Source organism: Tachysurus fulvidraco, chromosome 25 (assembly GCF_022655615.1).
Source record: "Tachysurus fulvidraco isolate hzauxx_2018 chromosome 25, HZAU_PFXX_2.0, whole genome shotgun sequence".
NCBI classification, from domain to species: Eukaryota; Metazoa; Chordata; class Actinopteri; order Siluriformes; family Bagridae; genus Tachysurus; species Tachysurus fulvidraco.
Window position 1 is genome coordinate 10,148,592 of NC_062542.1, and position 23,546 is coordinate 10,172,137.

General features: G+C 37.3%; 1 protein-coding gene across 3 annotated transcripts in view; it reads right to left on the reverse strand.

Annotated features, from left to right (window-relative positions):
• pou6f2 (POU class 6 homeobox 2) overlaps nt 1–11,456 on the reverse strand; it is an 82,101-nt gene extending 70,645 nt beyond the window's left edge. The window contains exon 1 of one of the 3 annotated variants that reach the window (XM_047808945.1): nt 11,108–11,456. In XM_047808945.1, the coding sequence (XP_047664901.1) occupies nt 11,108–11,261 (154 nt within the window). In that variant the 5' untranslated portion in view covers nt 11,262–11,456. The remainder of the gene's footprint in view (nt 1–11,107) is intronic. The other 2 variants (XM_027170012.2, XM_027170006.2) reach the window with 2 other exon arrangements.
• Between the last annotated feature and the right edge of the window lie 12,090 nt (nt 11,457–23,546).

The window sequence follows — 23,546 nt, forward strand, 5'->3', positions numbered from 1 at the left end:
CTCTACTTCTACTGTAGGACATACATACACTGTAAAAAAAATACTGTAGATGTTATAGTAATTTACTAGGAGCCTGTGTTGCCAGTAATGTTCTGTTAAATTTACTGCAAATCACTTACAGTGTACGTCCTGTCCTTTGTTCACACATAATGTAAACATTAAATTGTGCATAAAAACATTCGGTGTGTTTTATGTTATTTAAATTAACGTAAGTAAATAAAAGATTTATTGAGGCTTTTGTTTGTGCTCATTGTTCTCTAAAGTCTGAAACTTGCCACACACAGGTTGTGTAAAAAAAGATGAGATTTAAAAGGAAGAAATAAATTATAATAATATTCAGATACTTTAATTTATTTACTTATCGATCTATTTATTTTATATTTTTGTTTGTTTGTTTGTTTATTTATTTATTTATTTTATTCAAAATAAAAATGTAATTTAATTTAATTTAATTTAATTTAAATTTTGTTAATACCTGCAATTTGGTTACATTAATTTTAGCACCTAATTTGTCCACTATTCCTTTAAGTTGGTTAATTATTAGCATTGTTCACACACAAGTCAACAATTGAACATAAAAATTTCTTCCAATTTAATTACAGCCTATGTTCAGCTACTTTCCCGGTCACTAATCATATGACAGCTATTCATCTAATGCATGTTTCTCCTGAGGCATCACATTTAATCACAAGCCACCATGTTTAAGAAGAGCCCTCACTGGCCTTAGCTCAGAGGGCCGCAGCTGGATGGTGTCACTCTGACAGACGACTATTCTTCCAAGCAAAGCATTTAAAACCTTCAGTCTTCAAACATGTCTGTCTTACAATGATAGGGTCATAGTGTGGACTCTGCACCACCCAAGAAGCCTGTAAACAACTTTTTATTAATCTTTTTATTAATCTTCATTAATCAATTTTCTGATTATGCATTACAATATCATATGCTTGTTTTTTCTATTAAAACATAACTTCCCTTTATCCCCACAAAAACACTATTTGTGACAAGATCTTTATAAAAATGTGAAGACTCTAAATCCAATAAACAGAAACGATACATCCTACATCATAAACCTCACTCTTCTATCATCTCATTGCCTCTCTACGCATCTCTCCATCCCGCCTCTATTTCCTCACCTGTGAATCCACCGCTTCTGTCCTCCACCCCACCTTCTCTGTGAGCTCTTTCATGGAGGATCAATACAAATCATCATAAACACAGGCAGACGCGGGGCACTGACGACGACCTGCTGCGAATTCTCTGTCTCAAAATCTCCCACGCAAGGTCAACTTGTGCCCTGTCTCAACACCTAGTGAAGGGTGCGAAGAAAGAAAAAAAAAATTTGCAGAAAGAGTGGGGCTTTGAAGCCACGGAAACTCCATTCTGCAAGAACAGAGGCACCCACAATTTTTCATTCCATGTCCTTAAGCATGAGGTTGGTGTGTGTGCATGGGGCAGGGGTGATAAAAAAAATTCCCGGATAACTAGTGTCTCCAGTTTTCTTTTTCTCTTACACACAAACACATACACAGACATCTACCTCTTCTATATATGAACACAGACACACTCTCCTGCCTCTCATCTCCTCAGTCTGTGGTTTCAAAGGAAGCGAATAAGGCAGAAGGACAGAAGGTTATGCATTAGTACTGGTCAGTGCTCAAAGAGAACCCGTCATAAATAATAAAGGCTTCAGGAAGACCGTCCGGTCTCTTGTTAACGTCCGTACTCCAAGCCCCGTGCCGCACTACATCAGAAAACCCTGAGATTTTCATTTCAACCACACACTCGATATATATGATTAGGTGACTGCTTCAATTATAGCGCACTACAGATAGTGGAGCAGTTATTTGATGAGTAGAGGATGATTCTCTAAAGTGGTGACAGCTTTTACATTTTGTATGAATATAAAAACAATTTGTTTGTGATATTCAGCTCATATGATTCGCTTGTCCTCCTTAAAGGTGTGTGTTCTGTGAAGTAAAGAGAGCATGTCATATATACAGCCATCCTATGATGAGCAAATGTTATTTATTTCACAAAGAGACACTTTTATCAAAGCCACTTACAAGCAAGTAAAAAAAATAGCGGTTACGAGTTAAGAGCATTACTCAAGAACGTGAAGAAGAAGATGTGGTGCTTTTACAGTTCAGAGCTTTGAGCCCTTAAACTAGTGTGCTTACTTTGACATATGGAACTTTAGAAAACATTTGGATCTCTGTCTGTCATGATGGTACAAATAGTGACATAATGATTTTACTATGTTAAGTGCAACTCCGTCCAGTGTGTATCCTGCCTTGATGCCCGATGACGCCTGAAATAGGCACAGGCTCCCCGTGACCCAAGGTAGTTCGGATAAGCGGTAGAAAATGAATGAATGAATGAATGAATGAATGTTAAGTGCAAAAAAAGAACAGATTATTCATGAATTTCAGTGATCTCAAATTTTGAAATTCAGTTAAATCAGCTCGGTGATACAGTAACGTATCAGGTAGGGTAGAGTTTCTCTTTACGTTCTCCTAAGGACAAGGTGAATTGCATCTGAGTTTCTCTGAGTTTCCATCCATAATCAAGCTACGTGGATTATCTGTCGTAAATCAATGCATGGTGTCCTGCAATACACTGTTATCCCAGGTTGCTACCAGAACAGGCTCTGGATCTGGCATAAATCATATACTGTAAATAAAATTCTGATTCAACACACAATGAAAATGCAGAATTCATCAACTTAAACCTCGCACAGTACATTCTGTGTTAAACGTGTCAGTCCAACCTACTGTACATGGATGTACAAGGACACGTTATGTCTTGTGATCATCATGTCAGGATCAGGATCATCATCCTCATATCATTCAGGGGGTTTTTCCTTGCCACAGTCCCCGGTTTGCTCATTATGCGTAGATGTTAGAGATATAGAGTTACTTCATTTTAAACTTTATTAATTTATTTATTTTATTCTGTTTCTATACTTGTGTAAAGTTGCTTTGAGACAATGTGAATTGTTAAAAGTGCTACACAAATAAATTGAATTGAATTGAACTGAATCATGCCTAATGTCACAGGTATCTAGTGTTGTTGTAGGTGTGCGTCTGTTGTTACATGAATATTATCCTCATTTGTTTTCTCTAGCCCTAAATCAACCTCTAAAACATTCAAACTAGGTTTAATAAAACAGGTTAAATTCACATTTTAATTTGAACTCTGAAATTTCCTCAGTTGTCCAATGGAAGTACATTTTGCATACAGTATACAAACCTTTGCTCAACTTAAGACCTTAACTGATGAAAAACATTTGCCGCAAGATCATTATTACAATTCACAAAAATATTTAGACAAAATGCTTTACATTGCAGATGTTCATACCGATTTATTTACTCCATTATAAAAACTTGAAACTGGAAACATCTCTCCCTCAACCCTGTGCTCAAACAGCATCGTACCTGTAGCTATAAGCACTACAGACGCATTAGCAAGCAGATTACACATGCTCGGTAGGAACACATTAGTTCAATGGGGAATGGGTGTCGGCCGTAAGCAGATGACTGAGGGCCATGTCTATAATGAGATCTAACTCCTTAAGAGAGGCACTTGGGGCCACTGGGCTCTATTTACACAGGCTGGTCTCATTGAAAAGATTGTGTGTGTGTGTGTGTGTGTGTGTGTGTGTGTGTGTGTGTGTGTGTGTGTGTGTGTGTGTGTGTGTGTGTGTGTGTGTGTGTGTGTGTGTCTCTATATTACGTAGGCCCAGCAAAGCACATCAAGGCTCTCGTTGCATTAGGACCAATCCCTCCTCCTCTCTATTCACGGATAAGCTGATTACACAAACATAATGTGCATGTTTTGTTCCGGGGCCTGCAAGGGGGGATTTTAAGAGCAGCGCCTGCATGTGTGTGTGTGTGTCGCTGTGTGTGTACTTATAAAGCAATCCAGGATAAAAAGGTAGTACTAATTTTGCTTGTGGCCAACCATTAAAACAAAAAAAAAAAGTATGTCTCCGGGACACTTTTTGGATAATAAGTAGTGAAGAGATGCATTTAGATTGCCCTGAAAATGCACTACAGTGTCAAAATAGGTTTCTTCCACTAGACATAACATGTCGGTAGTCCTTTGGCCAGTAAACATTTGAAATGCACAATTCTGATATTGCTCTTCACATAAGAACAGTGAAGCATGAACCATATCCATCTGTCCATAACAGATACATTTTCCTCTCAACGTCCCCCTTAATTACACAAATCAATACACATTTTTTTAATCTATTCACCTTTTTTCTCTCTCACTCTATCTTTTTGCTGAAGGTGACCCCTGGGCTGAAATGTGTCCTCCATTTCGGCAGATTCAGTATAAGTGCTGGCCATTTGGCTTGGACGTTAAGTGTATAAAATGAGTGGTCTTGTCTTTCCGGCCCTCTCGTTCTGACAGGCTGATGATAGAAGCATCACATCCCGGGGCCCCAATAAAACGCATAGTGACAAGAGATGAGGCTTTGGTCGCTGAATATAATGCTGGATTGTGCTTTGGAGTGCCTTATTATCTTGTCTCAGGAGGCTGGAGAGAAGAAGGATCTTGCAGGAAAAGAGTAGATGCCACACTGTACCCTCACACACAAGCACACACACTAGTTTGGCCTTCTAACCACCGTTTTTCGTTGACAATAAACAGCATGAGGTGTGTGTGCATGTGTGTGTGGCAGCTTGAGTGCAATGTAGGAGAAATGAGCTTTTTAAAAGAATAGTTTACGTGCCATATAGAATCAAGGGCGAAGAGAGGTTTTTTGTTGTTTTTTTTGGAGTCAGCATTATTGTGGCTTCACTGTTACTGATAATTCACACAAAGTTTTTGCAATCATATTCTTGTAAATTAATAACTGTGTGTAAAAAAACAAAAATCGTTTAACTCTAATCAATATTAAAAGCAAAACAAAAAATATTGGTCTACCGCTGGACTATTGTAAAACTTTTTTTTAGGGTTTTCCGTCTCTTTATTTCATTGGCAAGCAAAATAGTGACTTTAAATAGTGACTCTTAACTCAGTTAGAATATCTTATATTCTCTCCCTGTTTCTGCTGAGTCAAACAAGCTTCCTGGAAATAAAGAGAACAAAGTTGGAGTCTTTCAAAGAACTTAAGTTGCATGAATCTTTTACAAGATCATTGACAATTGAAAATTGTCAGCATTCTCTATCGCCAAAAATCATTTGTCCTCAATTACAGCCTATGTATTTTCAAACAAAATAAAAACAGTCTGCTTGCTATGAATGAAACTACACCTAAATCTTTAGAATAGATTTTTTTTAATCATATGATTTTTGCATTATATATTAATCCAATAAATCTATGGCTGGAAACATGCTTGTTATTATAAGTTAGGAAAAGTTTCTATTTTTTTACTCAGTACTGTCACCTGAACATTTTCACCTCATGACAGCTTTGTTCAGCAGAAACTTTACTCATCTAGATCATGGGAAGAAGATAATAGTATATATATTTGTTGGTGGTGATGTGATACTTTACTGGTGAGGTCACTTTGAAACTATGTTATATATAAATAAGCAAAATTAGAATTTTTTAACTGTGATATTAGTATAGATACTCACTGGGGTGTTTTTCTTAAAAAAAAACAAAAAAACCTGGCTACAGATAATAATAAAAATTAAACCTGGCTACAGATAATAATAAGAAAAAATAATAAAGGATGGGTTTTTGAATGGTGATAAGTTTTCTTTAGAGTTGACAAAGGAAAGAAAAAAATTATGAAGTTTGAGATTTATTTTTCAGGCTAAAAGTTTAAATGTCAGCACAATCAACCTGTGCACTGCAGGATACCTCTCTCTCTCTATCTCTTTGTCTCTCTTTCTCTCTCTCTCTCTCTCTCTCTCTCTCTCTCTCTCGCTCACACACACACACACACACACACACACACACACACACACACACACACACACACACACACACACACACACACACACACACACACACACACACTTATTCACACCTTGGGGAAATTTGAATCCACCTACTGGCATGTTTTAGGAGCTGCGAGGCAGCAAAGCTACCCGCTGCATCATCCTACTTCCCTCCTCTACATTTATTCACATTTCTAAAAATATTTGCAATATTGTTCATATGAATTCGGGGAATTCTTCAATGTCTCTACACTAGAGGCAGCTGATAAAGACATTCAAACCCAACAAAATTTTGAGAGTTAAAACATGTTATAAGAATGAGCTGAATCATTTATTTCATCATAATTAATACCGTGTTGCACAGATAACCTGAGGCGCACTGAGGGAGTTTTTATATCTGGAATATTAAAGTCAGCTGCTGCTCCCTGCAGTCTTGTTGTAGTCCATGCTGCATAAAACAATTTTAGTACAGGTTCAGAAAATATGTAACATAAGAAGGCTTGACATTACTAAACTATATGGTCAAAATGATGTGAACACCTCACCATCACAGCCAGATCCCCACAGCCATGCTCCACACTCTAGTAGAAAGCTTTTTCAGAAGAGTGGAGCTTACAAACTGGGAATGAGATGTTGAACAATCCAGTCACATTCAGGTGTCCACATACGTTTGGTCATATAGTGTATGTTTTTTATAGACTAGGTTGAATTGTCCTATAATAAATTGTCCGTGCATCAACGTGACATTCTGTCATGCAGTGATAATCTGGTTTTAGGAAACTGTTTGTCTGATTTGAAAGAAATTGCATTAAGAATAATATTACAAATAAATCCTCTTCAGCTTTATGTTCTACCAATAATAAATATGGACATTAAAAAAAAGTGCTTGTCATTCATTATTATGTCAGTTATTATTAGAAGTGTTGTTGTTTTATTATTATTATTGTTGTTGTTGTTGTTGTTGTTGTTGTTGTTGTTAGTACATTGAGCACTTGCATTAATGAACAGATTTGTTGTCCCTCCTCCAAATAGTCTCAAATTCAGTCTCAAATTAGATTTCCATATTCTCATCTCAGCTACATTCACTATTTCACCGACCAGGATAAAAGTCCCTCATTAACTAATGACTAAAAATACATATAGAAAGGATGAGGTTTACAAGTAGGGTGCAGGCGTTTCGAACACAGGTTTAGTTACATCCGAATGAGAAACAAGCACATAAACACCCAGCAAACTAAAGCAGGCACAGACACAATCAACTCAGCATTTTCCTTCCAGGCCATTTCTCATGTCTTTACAGAGTTTCCTGCTCTTATCTAACTTGTGTTGTTCGCATTTCGCAGCCAGGGATCATTTATCTGCACAATAAACTCTACAGACCCCATCAGTGTAGAATTATTTAATTAACATAATAAATATCAGGCTCGTTATGTCAATGCATACGGTATGTTTTGGAGCTTTAGAGATTTTATGTAAAAACTTTACATTTTCAGTCAGACTGTAATTAGGTTTATGTTGAGTTCAAACCAAATAGGCTAATAATTTTACATTGAACAAAATGAGAATAAATCTAATCATTCTGAGCATGATGATGTAATTTCCATGTCTTTACATGTTGACCATTTACCATTAATTCCCAATTTTATTTAATACAGTATCTCACACGTACATGTGTCACTGCTTGAAGTCATAATGTAGAACAACTAAAAGACACTCAGATGATGAGTTGAATGCAAAAAGGCAAAAAATGACAAAGGTTTTGATGCTTATTAAAGAAAATTGTAACTCTGCCTTTATGAAGTAGTTACCCCCCCCCTCTCTCTCTGTGTGTGTGTCTGTGTGTGTGTGTGTGTCTGTGTGTCTGTCTGTCTGTCTGTCTGTCTGTCTGTCTGTCTTTCGTAGTGAATCTTGCCTTGGGATATCCTTAAAAATTCATCAGACTGACAATAGAATCCTCCAGACCAATCAGGGGGCTGACAGTGAAGGCCAAATGGGGATCTAAGAGAGATCCCCCACCCAACTCACACACACACACACACACACACACACACACACACACACACACACACACACACACACACACACACACACACACACACACACACACACACACACACTAACCAATCCTCCCAAATCAGCAGAGGCCTGCCATGTTAACACTCTATAGCCTTAATGTCAAGCCACATCACAGTCCCAGTTCCATCCTGTAAGACACAGAAAAATAATTCACTGATATCCACCATCTATGTAAAGCCTTTTCTCCCTTCACACACACACACACACACACACACACACACACACACACACACACACACACACACACACACACACACACACACACACACACACACACACAGACCTGTGTTATATTGGTTAGCATTCATAAGAGGGGTTGCTGATGTCTGATGTATAATTCATCTCAAAACACCAACCCATGCTCCTTACACTTCTCTTTCAATGTCTGATGTAATGCTGTGAATACCTGCCTCAGTCTAATGAAAGAGAATTTACAACATTATGGAATGCTGTCAGCTGTGAAGCATTCGCCGACATTTATAAATCAAGTGACACTTACTTAACAGTGTTGAAAGAAATTAATCAGACAGATCTATCACTTATTATTTTTCACCATTACAGTTTGCTAATAGGTGAACTGATGATAGAACATCTGCAAATCTCTCTTAAGTTTTTCACTGACCGGGAAAAAGTGAAAGTGCAAGAGAGAGAGAGAGAGAGAGAGAGAGAGAGAGAGAGAGAGAGAGAGAGAGAGAGAGAGAGAGAGAGAGAGAGAGAGAGAGAGAGAGAGAGAGAGAGAGAGAGAAACAGCAACAATTAAACATATATACAGGAACATTAGCAAGGCTACTAAAGACAAAAATTTATATTCCTATTTCACATATTATAAATAATAATATGCCAATTATCCCACTAAGTTCTTAACTTATTTACATTTTTAAATTATTCATTTTATAGAATTTTATTTGAAACCACTGTAAATGATTCACAGTGAAACTAAATTCAGCTCAGTATGAAAGGAATCTGTATCTGATATTAACAGATTTAAACCCTACAACAAGCTCATGAACAATAAAGTCTAATTCAGTTTATTCAACTGTAAAGTTGACATTCATTCATCTTCACGTTCAGCCTTATATCATTCCCTGGTCCGAAGTCTCACTAACTCTGTGTACGTGAATGAGACACCAGTTCATAACATACGAACACATATTCAACCAAACTTCAGTCCAATTTAGTTAACATGATGAACATGACATGAACATGATGCACTGTGTTTAAAAAATTCTGTTAAAAAACTGCACAAGAAAGAAAGAAAGAAAGAAAGAAAGAAAGAAAGAAAGAAAGAAAGAAAGAATCTATAATAAGAATGAGTTAAACACAACGTTAAAGCGAGAGAAGAAAGGATTAATAAAATAAATATTTCCTACTGATCCATACACTGTGTGCTGTTCAGTTAGGACTTGAAATGAATCCGAATTCATCTTCGTGCGTTGACATAAACTATATATTTGACATAATTCTAGTGAAACGGTCTGGTTTTTAGAAATGAAAGAATTAAGGAAGTAAAAGTCTAAAATACTCGACATATACTGACAAACAGAAAATGTACATTTCTGCATTACTACTGTGTGAACCTGCATAAGTACATCATACTTTAAAAAATTTTTATTTAATTTTTTTGTTTAGCTTTTAGGTTTCCTTCTGAGTGTGTGTGTGTGTGTGTGTGTGTGTGTGTGTGTGTGTGTGTGTGTGTGTGTGTGTGTGTGTGTGTGTGTGTGTGTGTGTATTCCGAATGTATATATATATATAAAAAAAAACACAAAAAAATAAAATCCAGATAAGATTGGATTTTGAAGTTAAATATTGTTTTAATGCATTTGCTGATCTTTTAATATAACCGACTAGAAGTAAGCAATTGATATCCAATTACAGATATTTACTATAATTTGAATCTAAAAGCTCAAACACACAATTTACAATTTTTATTTACAATAAGTATTGTTATACTTGCATGGTGATGTTATAGGATTTTTTTTAGTCTTTGAAAAAAAAATATATATATTATAAAATGCCATTAAAGGAATTTACACTCTGAATTAAAATTTAAATTAATAACCAATTTCATGTTTATAAAAAGCAAACAAAGTAATTATACCTTTGTGGGGGAAAATCGGTTTGCTGCTCGGTTTAACCAGTTGATTTTTATGGACTAAATATTGCTTTTTTTTATTCATTTATTTAAAAAGAATTGTAACAACATGTTTAGTTCTATCAGCAGTTATACTATAAAACAACTATTAAAATGTTATTTTACATACTAGAGGTCATTTGTCTAAATAATTTAGAGGGCTAAAGCTCAAGAAAAGAGAGTGAGAGAATGAAAAAAAGTGAGTACAGCTCTCTCTCTACACAACAATCACCTTTCTCTCCCCCTTAGGCATCCCACCTTTCTCTCATTTTTATCTCCAGTCTCAGCCAAGGAGATTGCAAATGTGAAGAAATGTCACCCAGTGTGACAGATGAGTGCGTCTGCGTCTCCTGTTGCCAGTTTGCCCCAGATTCTGTCTTGCTTTTTTTTTTTGCATTCTGAACGAAAAACGATGTCCTCACGTGCAGCACAGCTGCATCCCAAAGCTCCTCATTCAAAAAATAAAAAAAAGATTTTGGACAGTTCCATGATGAGGAAAGTTCTTCTTCTTGCAATAAGACTTTATGGAATTTATACTGATCATCGTCAGATAACAGAAGACAGTCTCTATACACACAGTACTAGTTATTTAACTGCACAGTAAGGTGACACTGACACATGACAGTTTACTGGCTGACTGTAGGATGATTATTCCTTCAAAACAAACCTCTGATTTACCAAATAATAAGTAAACTGTTATCCAGATGTGATGACCAAGTTCTCTCTAAACTCTTTTCATCTGCTTCATCCAACACTTTAACAATCCTGACAGCTGGTATTTTATCAGCACTTGCTAAAACTCCTCTGAGCAAAACTTTTCAACTCATCACTCAGTTGCACACACACACACACACACACACACACACACACATCAGCTATTCTCTTTAAGCCCCCAGCTGTGCCGTGTGTGGCCCCAAAGCTTGGTGGTCAAATCGAGAAAGCTGAGAACTGAAAGATGGTCCGAGACAAAAGAGGTGAGGATGATGAAGATGATGTACTCACCGTACAGCTTGTCTTCAGCATCCGGAGGCAGCAGGAGAGGTTCCTCATTAGTCTCGCTGTCCGGGCTGGGAGCCCTCTCATCTTCGCGCAGCTCGGCGCCTTCCATCTCTCCTCTCAGGGAGAGTAGCGGCTTGCTCAGCTGCCCAGTGATCATTGGAGCCTGGAGCAGGAAGGAGAGACGGAGGGAGGAGGGGAGAATCACCGGTTAGCACTTGGGTTCTCTCGCTTGCTATCGCTCTCAAATGCGTGCACCCACATACACACACAAACACACACTCGCATGTGCTCTCTGCTGTTTCCCTTCTCCTGCTCTTACCACCTTTTGCTCTCTCTCTCTCTCTCTCTCTCTCTCTCTCTCACACACACACACACACACACACACACACACACACACACACACACACACACACACACACACACACACACACACACACACACACTATCTCTCTCTACTGCTGATCATTCACTCACACAGCTCTCTCTCTTACTCTCTCTCTCTCTCTCTCTCTCTCTCTCTCTCTCTCTCTCTGCTGACTGAACTAGCTCTCATGGACTGGAGATTCAAAACAATTCCATTTGTGTCCCACGTGCTCCAAAGGCCTTTTTTTACATACTTTATTCTTTAGTGTATTTACAATGTAATGCAATAAATCTTGTTATGCAACTATGTTCAGATTAAAATCATCCAGTGAATCATGTGTTTATTTTTCTCTTCCTCTGTTACAGTTTTTTTAATGCTTAAATCTGTAGCTTAAAACAATTCTGTTTAAAAAAAAATATTGTAGCACTTGAGTGTAAGAGTTGGAACAACAGGCACCATTGTGAATTTTAATGGCACACTTCAGTCAAGTACCTACAGAAATTTACATATACTCTTAATTGCCCCAATTCATCTTTCCACTCTTGCAATCAGTGTAACTCATTCCAAAGAGCACTTTTATGAGGCTACATAAAAAAGTAACATTCCATAATCATTTCATGCGTTAATTTGAATCACAAGTGCAAAACTCCCACAGCAGTGTGGGCCGCTGGTACTTCATGATAATTTACCAAAAAAAAAAAAAAAAACTTACCAAAATGGTGTCTCCAGAATCAAAGGAAAATGAGCTGAAGAACTACTAGTAAAGATATCCAAAGATTAGAGAGAGCAGTGCTAGAAATTTGACGCAGTTGACTTTTCACAAAGGCCAAAAAAGATCTGACAGGAAAAGCATCGGCTGGTTCAAGTCTGGGGTCGCCTCTAGAGATTCACCAGAGATGTCACCTCTACTCTCTTTTCCTCTCGCCTCTCTCCATCTCTCTGTCTCTCGTTCTGCCCCTCCTTCCTTAGATGTACCTCCTCCCTGCTTTCCTGATGGTGAAGCACATCATAAACAAATTCAGGCAGGAGGGAAAAAGAAAAAGAAACCCCTCCTCTCCCTCCCGCTGCCTTATTTAAGAGAAGTTTCTGCCTAAGTGGCTCTGAAATAGGGACAGGTGATCAGTTCGAATCTATCCTGAAAGAAGAAGAAGAAAAAGGGAGGGGGAGGTTGTGGTGAATGAGGGAGGTGGAGGGGGGATGTGGCTAGCTAGACCTCTACATCACCATATTTACCCCCCTTCAGGGTGATTCAATGATTGCGGGCCCTCAGGGGCCGCTGCAAATGCGCTCATCAGCCCAAGCACTGCAGACTTTGATGTGACACATGATAATCTATGAAAATGTTAATCAATAGGAATAGTTTAAGCTGTCGTTGGTGAAGCGGACCGGTCAATACTCATATACGCAGCAACAATGTCGCTTGTCATCGCTTTGCTGGAGTTCTTTCTCTTTTTTTTTTTGCCGAGCACTTAAGCACAAGAAACTCAACGATGCGTCAATATGCCCCCCGTGCTGTCCCCTTGCCAGAGAGGTAAACACATTTTCCACCACCGCTGAACGATAGTGCCACTCGCTCTGCATTCATTTAAACCAGCATCCCCCTGCATCTACCCCTCCATCCATCCATCCTTCCATCCCTTCTTCTCTTTAAGTTGCATGGATAGGTCCAGTGGAGGGCAAAATTAATACCTAATTGAATAGTGCAGTCATCACAATAATCAATACTTTTTTATTATTTATTCTTTACAGTCCGTTGACTGGTTGAGAGCTGAGAAGAGCTAAGGGAGCGAGGGAGAGAGAAAGAGGGGGGAAGAGAGAAAGAGGGGTGGAGAAAGGTTGAACACACAATAAAACAAGGAAAATTATGGCAGAGCAGAGGGGAAAAAATCAAGACGGACAAGGACGGGAAATCTTTCTCTACACAAGTTATAAAGAAAAATGGACAGAGATGCTTAAAGAACATTCTTTCAGCAAGTGAAAGTGAATCCTTTAGAATTTCCATACTTTAGCAATGTCAAGCATATCAGATGAAAGTGCATGGAATGGCAACTGACTTCAGATAAATAAATCAGTATCAAAATAATGTGTTCACAGGAGAAATATAGCAGCACCTGATTGTTACATTTCAAAGAAAAAAGAACAATTTTCTTTTTTACTGTGATTTGGACATAATACATCTTCTCTCAGAAGACACGCTTCTTCATTTCTGTTATTAAAAAAGAGTCTTATTCACTTCCTCAACTCTAGAAACCCTTTTTCTGTTTTCAGAACCATTCTGAAATTTTAATAATGATTTTTACACACACTTTTACTTATCCCACTTTTTCAGGTGGCATTTTAAAGTAGCTAAAACATGAAAGTGCATTAAAAAATAAGGAAAGTCTAAGAATGTCTATACAGTATGAGAGATCAAATCTAGAGTGAGACCACATAAATAAGATTATGCTTAATTAATAATGCTAAATATCGATAAATGAAATACAAGGAAGTCTCTCTCTCTCTCTCTCTCTCTCTCTCTCTCTCTCTCTCTCTCTCTCTCTCTCTCTCTCTCTCTTTGCATGTGTATATATGTATATATATATGTGTGTGTGTGTGTGTGTGTGTGTGTGTGTGTGTGTGTGTGTGTGTGTGTGTGTGTGTGTGTGTGTGTGTGAAAGAGAGAGAGACAGAGGGGAGACAGACTCTTCTTTGGCCTCGCAAGAGGAAAACAGGGAAAAGCACTTGAATGTTGACCCTCTGCCTCACACACACTCCGTGTTCCCTCCCTGCTTGGAGATTTGTCTCTGTCTCTCTCTCGCTTGTAACATTTTCATGCTAATTGCTAATGGCTCTGGCTGTAGGGTTTCCAGTGTCCTCTGAGGACAGGGGAAGAACTGATGATTAGGGCAGCAAGCAAGCAACTTGTGCAGATCTCTTATCACAGACAAGCATCTGATAAACATCAGGCTTCATTTCCCTCTCATTATACTTTTGCTTGATTTGCAGTAATACAGTAGACTGAGAAATCTAAACACACTGTTAAAGTAGTAACCATGTTATAATAAACCAACTATAATGAAAATATAATAATTCATATGTAGCCCCATGGTTTCCTTTCACATCAAGGTGAAAGAAAAAAAAAACCTTTCTGGTGGATCACATAAGTGTATATAGTAAAGAAAGCAATAAAGTTTGCCACTACAGAGTAGCTCAAAAATAAATAGATAGATAGATAGATAGATAGATAGATAGATAGATAGATAGATAGATAGATAGATAGATAGATAGATAGATAGATAGATAGATAGACAGACAGACAGACAGACAGACAGACAGACAGACAAACAAACAAACAAATAAATAAATAAATAAATAAATAAATAAATAAATAAATAAATAAATATGTATATCTATATTACATTTGTTTTTTATTTGGAAAAGATTCATACATTACAATTGTTATTATAATATTATTGATACTCTATAATAAGCAGATATCTTTTAAGCAGATAAAGCCAGAAAATCTACTAATATACTAGTATACTAATATCACATAAAATAGAACTTAATAATCCAAGCTGTAAGTTAATGGTGGAACACTGAAAAAGTAAATATACTGAGTTTCTTCTTGGAATAATTCAAAGGCAATATTTTAAACTGGATAATTTTTTTTAAAATTAAAAATAACAATTGTAGTAAAGACAGATGCCTTAGAACAATAACTTATTTCCCAGTACATGAGTCTTTAACTGATTTTTGTTGTTAATACACAAACCTGAAAAAATATTTCCATATACAAAGATCATTCCACATGACAGACGGGTTTTTTTTTTAGTTCTCTTTGACAAATAAATAGTAAAAGATCTGTGCAGCAAAAGACATTTGGAAAACTAAAAGTGGTACGTATATGACTTTTCTTTTAAAACCTCTTCAAAAACATGTTTTATGTATAAGAGCAAACTGGAGCAACATGTAAGAATAAGAGAAGGTGGCTTTGGGTGAATGACTGAAAATGTACACTGATGTTGCTTCTGCTGCAGTGCAAAAGGTTTGTGTCTGCCAAGGGTCCACACACACACACACACACACACACACACACACACACACACACACACACACACACACACACACACACACACACACACACACACACAATTATTTATGTACTGTATGACAGGGTAAGTATATATAGTTGTCTGTAATTCAAATATATCTAATTCCTACATTATATACACAATTACCTGAACAAACACATATTTTAACATATTGTTCTAATTTGATTTTTTTTAACAGCCCTATGGATTTATTTTTATTTGTCAGTACTATTAGACAGTTTTTTTAATTAGCAGAAGATAGAAAAAGATTTCTATCAAATATAAAATCCACTTTAAATCGAGCCATTTATCAAACATCTAGCTGCAGTCCAAAGCCATTCACAACACACACACACACACACACACACACACACACACACACACACACACACACACACACACACACACACACACACACACACACACACACACACACACACACACACACACACACACACACACACACACACACACACACACACACAGGATCAGAGAAAAGACATAGAGATTGTGTCGTTGGCTGTTGACTATCAAAGCTGAGATTTAAAAAGCTCTTTGAGGCCCAAGACACCACAAGAACCTACTGCTCCTCCTCAGATAAATATAAAAAGCCATTGATTGAGTGAGTTTATGTGGCTGGTTTTCTTTTTCCTTTTTTTCTTTTCGTCTTTCTTGGTACATCGATCTTTAAGCTGACCTTCTGGTGATTCTGAAGCTTATCTGACCCCTGTATTATAGCCTGAATGGAGAGACTGAGAAAAATAGATACAGAAGAGTAAGTGTGTAAGGTAGAGGGACAGAAAAGGTGAAACAGGAGAGCAGTGTAAAAAAAGTGAAGGAACGAAGGAAGTAAGGGGTGACAGAAAAATGAGGGAGTTTGGATTTACATTTCAATAATGGAAAGAGAGAAAATGAGGCAATTAAACAACATAATATTTACAAATCTTGAGTACAGCAAAATTTATTATTTTACTTCAAAGAGATGCACTTGCTTTTTCTTCATCCTCATCCTCATGCCTCTTTGGTTAGTTGCCATCAGCAACAAGGCCTGTGTGTTGATTGGTCTGGCAGGGCTTTACCCAGGACCTGTCTGACACTGACAAATAGTTTTTAATACCTCCAACAACGCTGCATCATCCAGAATAAACACAGCACACACACACACACACACACACACACACACACACACACACACACACACACACACACACACACACACACACACACACACACACACACACACACGGGTTTGGCTTGTATACTGGCCAGATCATAATGCCCACCTTCCTGAAAAAAGCTGAAATTATTTCTAAACTGTATACACTGCTGCACATTGTCACACATACACATGCACACCCACTCACACACACACACACACACACACACACACACACACACACACACACACACACACACACACACACACACACACACACACAGAATGCATTAAGCTGAAATAAATCTTTTAGTTCTTTTAGTATTTGAAGTAAAAGCATTTTTTCTTAAGATCTCAAAATCCATGTTTTCTGTAATGATGGGGATATTGGGATGATCGCTGTCTTTCTCTCTCTCTCTCTCTCTCTCTCTCTCTCTCTCACACACACACACACACACACACACACACAGACACACACAATACTGTCAGTTTCATACAAAGGGAACGTAACTGTGGATGAGATGTTAACATTAGACGTTAACATAATATAAGACAGAATAAACAAGAGCAACATTTAGTATTGTTATTATAAATGTAACAGTACATTAGTGTGAAGCTATTGATTAAAGATGATTTATGTATTATTTAATGTGGTTTTATTATAATTCACTACACATGATTCAATAAATAGTAATCGCATCAAACAGTTATTAAACACACACACACACACACACACACACACACACACACACACACACACACACACACACACACACACACACCCCACACACATTTCCTTTCTGTCAAAATCGGTTTCAATTCTAATCTATTCTAATTCTACACTTTTGAGATCTACTTCAGGGAGATACATACATGTTATAATAAAAAAGGCCTCTGCTTTTCAGCAGGATCATCTTTCACCCATCAAGACCCATTGAGAGAATTAACTAAATAACAGATTTGTTAAATGCACTATCAGAGGCACAGCAGTGAATGTGTATCCAGCTCCAAAATATAGTCTTTGTAGCGCTAGTGAATTTGAATAAATATTTAAATAAAGTAGTATAATGCACTTACCATGCCTGATGAATCTCAGGATAGAGAAAAAATCCAGTGGCCCGATAACCACTAGTTGTGCTAGTACAAAACCTTAAACCTGTATAAAGACATACAGGAGATATAGTATGTTTTAGACTGGGCTCCCACAAACCAGGTAATCAATACATGTTATCATACACGCTGCCAAATGACCATCTTAGGAAATGTAATTCAGTAACTGCCATGAATTTACCACTTGACTGAGCTTTACATGGCATGCTCATTAACTGTGTAATACATACTAATTACCTGCCTGTTGCAGTGCATGAGAGCGTCTTAATGACCAGAGACAGCAAAGCATGTGAATCAAGACATTGTCTCTCCCTTGTGGGAGATAATTGCATTGTTCATGCCTTATTCCTGCATTACATCAGAATTATGAGACACATTAGTTTTTCCTTTACAGGGTAAATTAGCATTCTGGCCTTGCAGCCACTTGCCTTGTGTGAGATTTATGATTTGGTCCAGTTAATATATTTTATATTTAGAGAGAGAGAGAGAGAGAGAGAGAGAGAGAGAGAGAGAGAGAGAGAGAGAGAGAGAGAGAGAGAGAGAGAGAGAGAGAGAGAGAGAGAGAGAGTAATATAATTATATAATAAAATGGGGGCATGGGGCACAGCACATATACATAACAGCACAGTAATCCTCCGATCAACAACCCAGCACCTTAAGCACATGAGCCACCACTGTCCCCTCATATAATAATGAAGTGTTCTTAATTAACATTGAAAGGAAGGTGTGAATGTGAAGAATGGTGATTTGTGTACATGGTGAAAATTTCAATTCAATTTTCAATTCAATTTATTTGTATAGCACTTAACAATTTCTTATTGTCTCAAAACAGCTTTACAGAAGTATGGAAACAGAAGAGAGAGAAAAAAAAATAAATATAGAAGAAGAAGAAGAAGAAGAAGAAGAAGAAGAAGAAGAAGAAGAAGAAGAAGAAGAAGAAGAAGAAAAATAAATAAGTGAATGTATACAATTAAAGTATTAAATTAATTAAAAAAAAAAGATTCACTTAAAATTTAAAATACTATATATCAAACCCTATCCCTAATGAGCAAGCCGGAGGCGACGGCGGCAGAAAAAACTACCTGAGATGATATGACGAAGAAACCTTGAGAGGAACCGGGCTCAGAAGGGAACCCATCCTCATAAAAAACATTTTAAAAAATGTTTTTAATACATTTATGGAAGGTGTCTCTGTCAACAATTTGTTGAAGTTCTCCATCCAGGAATATCTTTGGTACTGTACACTGAAGACAAATGGCATTACTCATGTATCTTATCAGAAGGATACTAGACAACCATGGACATATACAGATGGTGTGACAGATCTGCATGTGTCAATAAATGCATGTGTTTGTCCTCACACTCTCCATTTTGAAGCCATATACAGATGGTCAACATTTCTAAAATTTGGTCCTAAAACAAACCTGTTCCTGCATAACAATGCTGCTGTGCACAATAAGAGGTCCATGAAGACATGGTTTGACAAGGCTGCTGTGGATGAATTCTAGTGGCCTGCACAGAGCCATGACCTCAACCCCACTGGACACCTTTGGGATGAACCGGAACACCAACTGTGCACCAGGCCTCCTCGTCTGACATCAATGCCAAACTTCACCATGTTCTAAAGACTAGTGGAAAGCCTTCCTAGAAGAGTTATAAAAGCAAACGGGGAACAAGCTTTGGAAAGGGAGTAAATATGGTTAATATTTTCAGGTATCCAGATGCTTTTGGTCATATTTACTATTTTTATGTGTATATTTCAAAGAATTAATTAATAAATAATGCCTTATTTGCCTCTAAATTATTTATTACTGAACCTCAAAGACTAATCTCCTTTATCCTAGAATGACTTTGGTATCTGAATGGGAGTGGTCTCATACAGCATGACTTCAATACAAAGAATTAAGTTAATTACTGATTCTAAAGATCTAGAAGAAAAAAGTTCTTGATTGTAGACTTTTGGATTGTATTTTAAATAACTGAAGTTAAATAACTGAAATTGGGCTGAAGTAGATAATTAGCAGGATTAGAAGGTGTACCTGAGACTCCACATCCAAGCGAGTTTGACATGATATCTCAAGCAGGTGAAACTGGATCTGCTCCTAAGCTATGTGCACTGATTGTTTTCGCTAGGCTCTGCGGGAAAGAGGGAGGATGATGAGGGTGAGTGAAATAGCTGGCGCTCCCTGCTGCCCCCCCTGCCAACACCAGGCTGCCCCAGCATGCCATTATCGATCCGTCCAAGGAAGTAGACATGGAAAGGGGAGGGCATTGCAGATTGTGTTGAGAAAAAGAGAAAAAGAAAGAGGGGAAAAAAAGAGGGACATAGAGAGGAGAGGTAGTTAGCGGAGGGCAAGCTGAGGCAAAGAGAGATGAAACAGGTTTATGCTTCTCCATTTCTCCTCACGCTCTCACCTCGAGTTCCCACAGTATTGCTAGTGAAGGGCAGCAGAGGGCAAGATCCAATAACACACAGCTCATGATGGGAGACACACCAAAAATAAAGAACATTTTAGACAACACCAACAATTTATTTTTACTATTTGGTCCATTTCATTATAAACTTTCTTTACAGTCATAACTGTTAGTTAGCATGTAACAGAAAGGAGAAAATGATTGTATGAATCCAAAATTACACACAATGTTTTCAAATTTCTAGTGAAATATAATTCTCTAAAACCTTTCTCATAAAAAACATTTTAAAATCTCATAAACCTCTGCTACATAAATATTAGCACACAGGGGCTAAAATAATAACAGTGATTACAAGCACATTCTGAGGCGGCATAGTGATGCATTTTACATGATCTCCTATGGTTTTCTCTAGTGACTCCTGTTGCCTCCTGTCCCCAGGTGCCAGTAGGTGGACCTGTTATACTAAACTGCCCCAAGGTGTGACTGTGTGTGTGTGTGTGTGTTTGTGTGTGTGTGTGTGTGTGTGTGTGTGTGTGTGTGTGTGTGTGTGTGTGTGTGTGTGTGTGTGTGTGTGTGTGTGTGTGTGTGTGTGAGTGTGTGTGTGTGTGTGTGTGTGTGTGTGTGTGTGTGTGTGTGTGTGTGTGTGTGTGTGTGTGTGTGTGTGTGTGTGTGTGTGTGTGTACATGCATACGCTGCCCTGCATTGACTGGTATCCCATCAAGGGTGTATTCCTACCTCACTCTCTCTGTTGTTCCCAGTATAGGCTCCAGATCCCTCAAGACCTTGACATGGATAAAGTGATTAATAAAAATGAATGAATTAATTATACCCCTAACTGATTAGTTGTGTAAGTTTGTGCTTATGTGAAATCTATGTGAGGAATAAAACAAAAGAGAATCAAGCACTAGATTAGTAAAGTGCAAAGGGATAAGGTGAAAAGGTCATGTCCAGTGCAATAAATTTGAAAGTCTGAAATAGTCAAAAATTTGCCAGAAAGAGGACACAAATAATATAATATATAGAGTATACAAATCAATATGAAAATGTCTACAGTGCACAAATCAATATTTTGCCATCGGCAGCTTGGCCCATGCTTTTAAACCTGTGGTCTATATTGTAGAGTGAAGTTCACAGATCTAAGAAAATAAAGGAGCTAGAAATTCCCTGCATTGAAAAGAGTAGTTCAAGATCTCGCTACAACTCCACAGGATTATGTTCAACATTTATTTTCATTTAGTTTCATAAAGGGTTCAAACAATTCTGCAACTGACAGTCTCACAACTGAATTACATTATAATGAAAAAAGCAATTATATGAGATTGTATTCATTTGTTTAATTTCTTATAGCTCACAAAGATCTCCATTTCACTCAATGTCACTGTTTTATTTGAAATAAAATATTCTGGAGTAAAGTCAAAACAATAATTGTTCATTTATTCTCATGTTAATTTATAAGATGGCTAAATGCTTTATTTAAATACAATCAGCTACTCATTAGTGATCCTATAAAGAAGTAAAAGCCCTTAAGAACAGTAAATGCACTTCCCAACATGTAACATGATAAAGGATACTTCATTTTATAGGCTCAAATCTTTATGAATATATCGTCAGTAAAGACAAACAAATACCTTGCAAAATAATCTACATTACAAACAACACTGTCTGCACTTACATTTTGCCTTTCTTCGAAAAAAAAAATACTAGATTTATTTCTAGATATTTACTATGAAAGAGCTTTAAACTATTGTAGTTTGATGTAAAAGCACTGTACACTAACAAACTTCTCCTGTCCTCTTCTCCAGCTCCACTGAAACTAGCCATAGAGAACAAACAGTAAAGAGAACAGAGGTACGTGTGGATTCTGCTACACACAACCTGCATTTGCTTTTGTTGCAGTCTAAATCACTGAGCCACCCCAACAAGTACAACTAGCTTGCATCGATTCAACTACTTCTGTCACTGAATTAACTCACACTAGAAGACTGCATCTATACAATGAAAACTAGTTGAGCCACATAAATCCTCCAGAATGAACTTATAAAAGATTTTGCATTGCCTATAGAAGTCGCATAAAGGCTCAGTGTAGGTTCTCATTTCCAAAGTGTTAAAAAAACAAGGTAATGTAGGATACAGAAACATAAACAAACAAACAAACAAACAAATAAATAAATTCAGTTGTTTTATAATCATTATAGCACCATCAGTCTTTAAATAAAATTTCTAGACACCCAGCAATGATAAAAGAAATAACCCTTTAAATATAACACAGCTAAATATAATTTTGGAGAGTTCCAGGATCTGTGTAAAACTAAATCTTTTAACAACATATGTGTTATCTATTTAAAGAAAAATGCCTTTCCTTTATTGTTTTTAATTCAAAATGGTTTTTGAATTGTGTACAAAAATCCTCTCGATACCACTTTTTTCACTTCAGCACACTGAGGGTCAAAATATCCCTTAACAACAGCAGGGAGAAATTAATAAATCATGTACCAAAGTGATAGCAGAGTGACAAAAGCTGCTTGATGTAAGCAAGAGTAGCTGCAGGGGGGTTAATGCAGCAGTGTTTGCGTGTTTGTGCATACCCTGTGTGTTTGTGTGTGTCTGTGTGTGTGTGTGTGTGTGTGTGTGTGTGTGTGTGTGTGTGTGTGTGTGTGTGTGTGTGTGTGTGTGTGTGTGTGTGTGTGTGTCAGTGTGTGTCAGTAAGATTGGGCGTTGCAATGACATCTGCACCCAATAGAGCTTAAAGGTCAGCTCCTGAGAAAGATGACTGAGGAAGTGCCCTTGCTCTCTCCTGGTAGAAACACTATTCCTCAGGAGAGAGAAGACCTTTAATATATGAAGTGATGGATTCAGTATCTGGCTGCAGGGCAGAGATAATGTACAGTGCACCAAATCATTTTTTTTACTTTAATCCAGAGCATTGGATTTGAAATGAAACGAAACAATGATCATTAGGGTTAAATCCAGAATTTACTGAGGGAAGAAACATCTATATTGTGAGAGTTTATTGAGAATTATAGCTAGTTATCCCATTTAAGAGCACTAAAATAAAGTTTCATTATAGCTCAGTTGTTTCTGAGCCAATGTATTACTGAAAACTACAGTATAAAACATATTCTTTGGATGGTTACTGGTTTTTGGAAGAATTTCTAAATAAGAGAGCCAATTGAAGGTCCTATTTTCTTCTTTTAGCAAATCACGTGGTCCACATATTAGATTCAGCAAAGGTTTACACTGGATGCCCTTCCTGACGCAACCCTCCCATTTTATCCAGGCTTGTGACCAGCACTGCGAGGTAACTCTTTAGTGGCTGCCCAGATA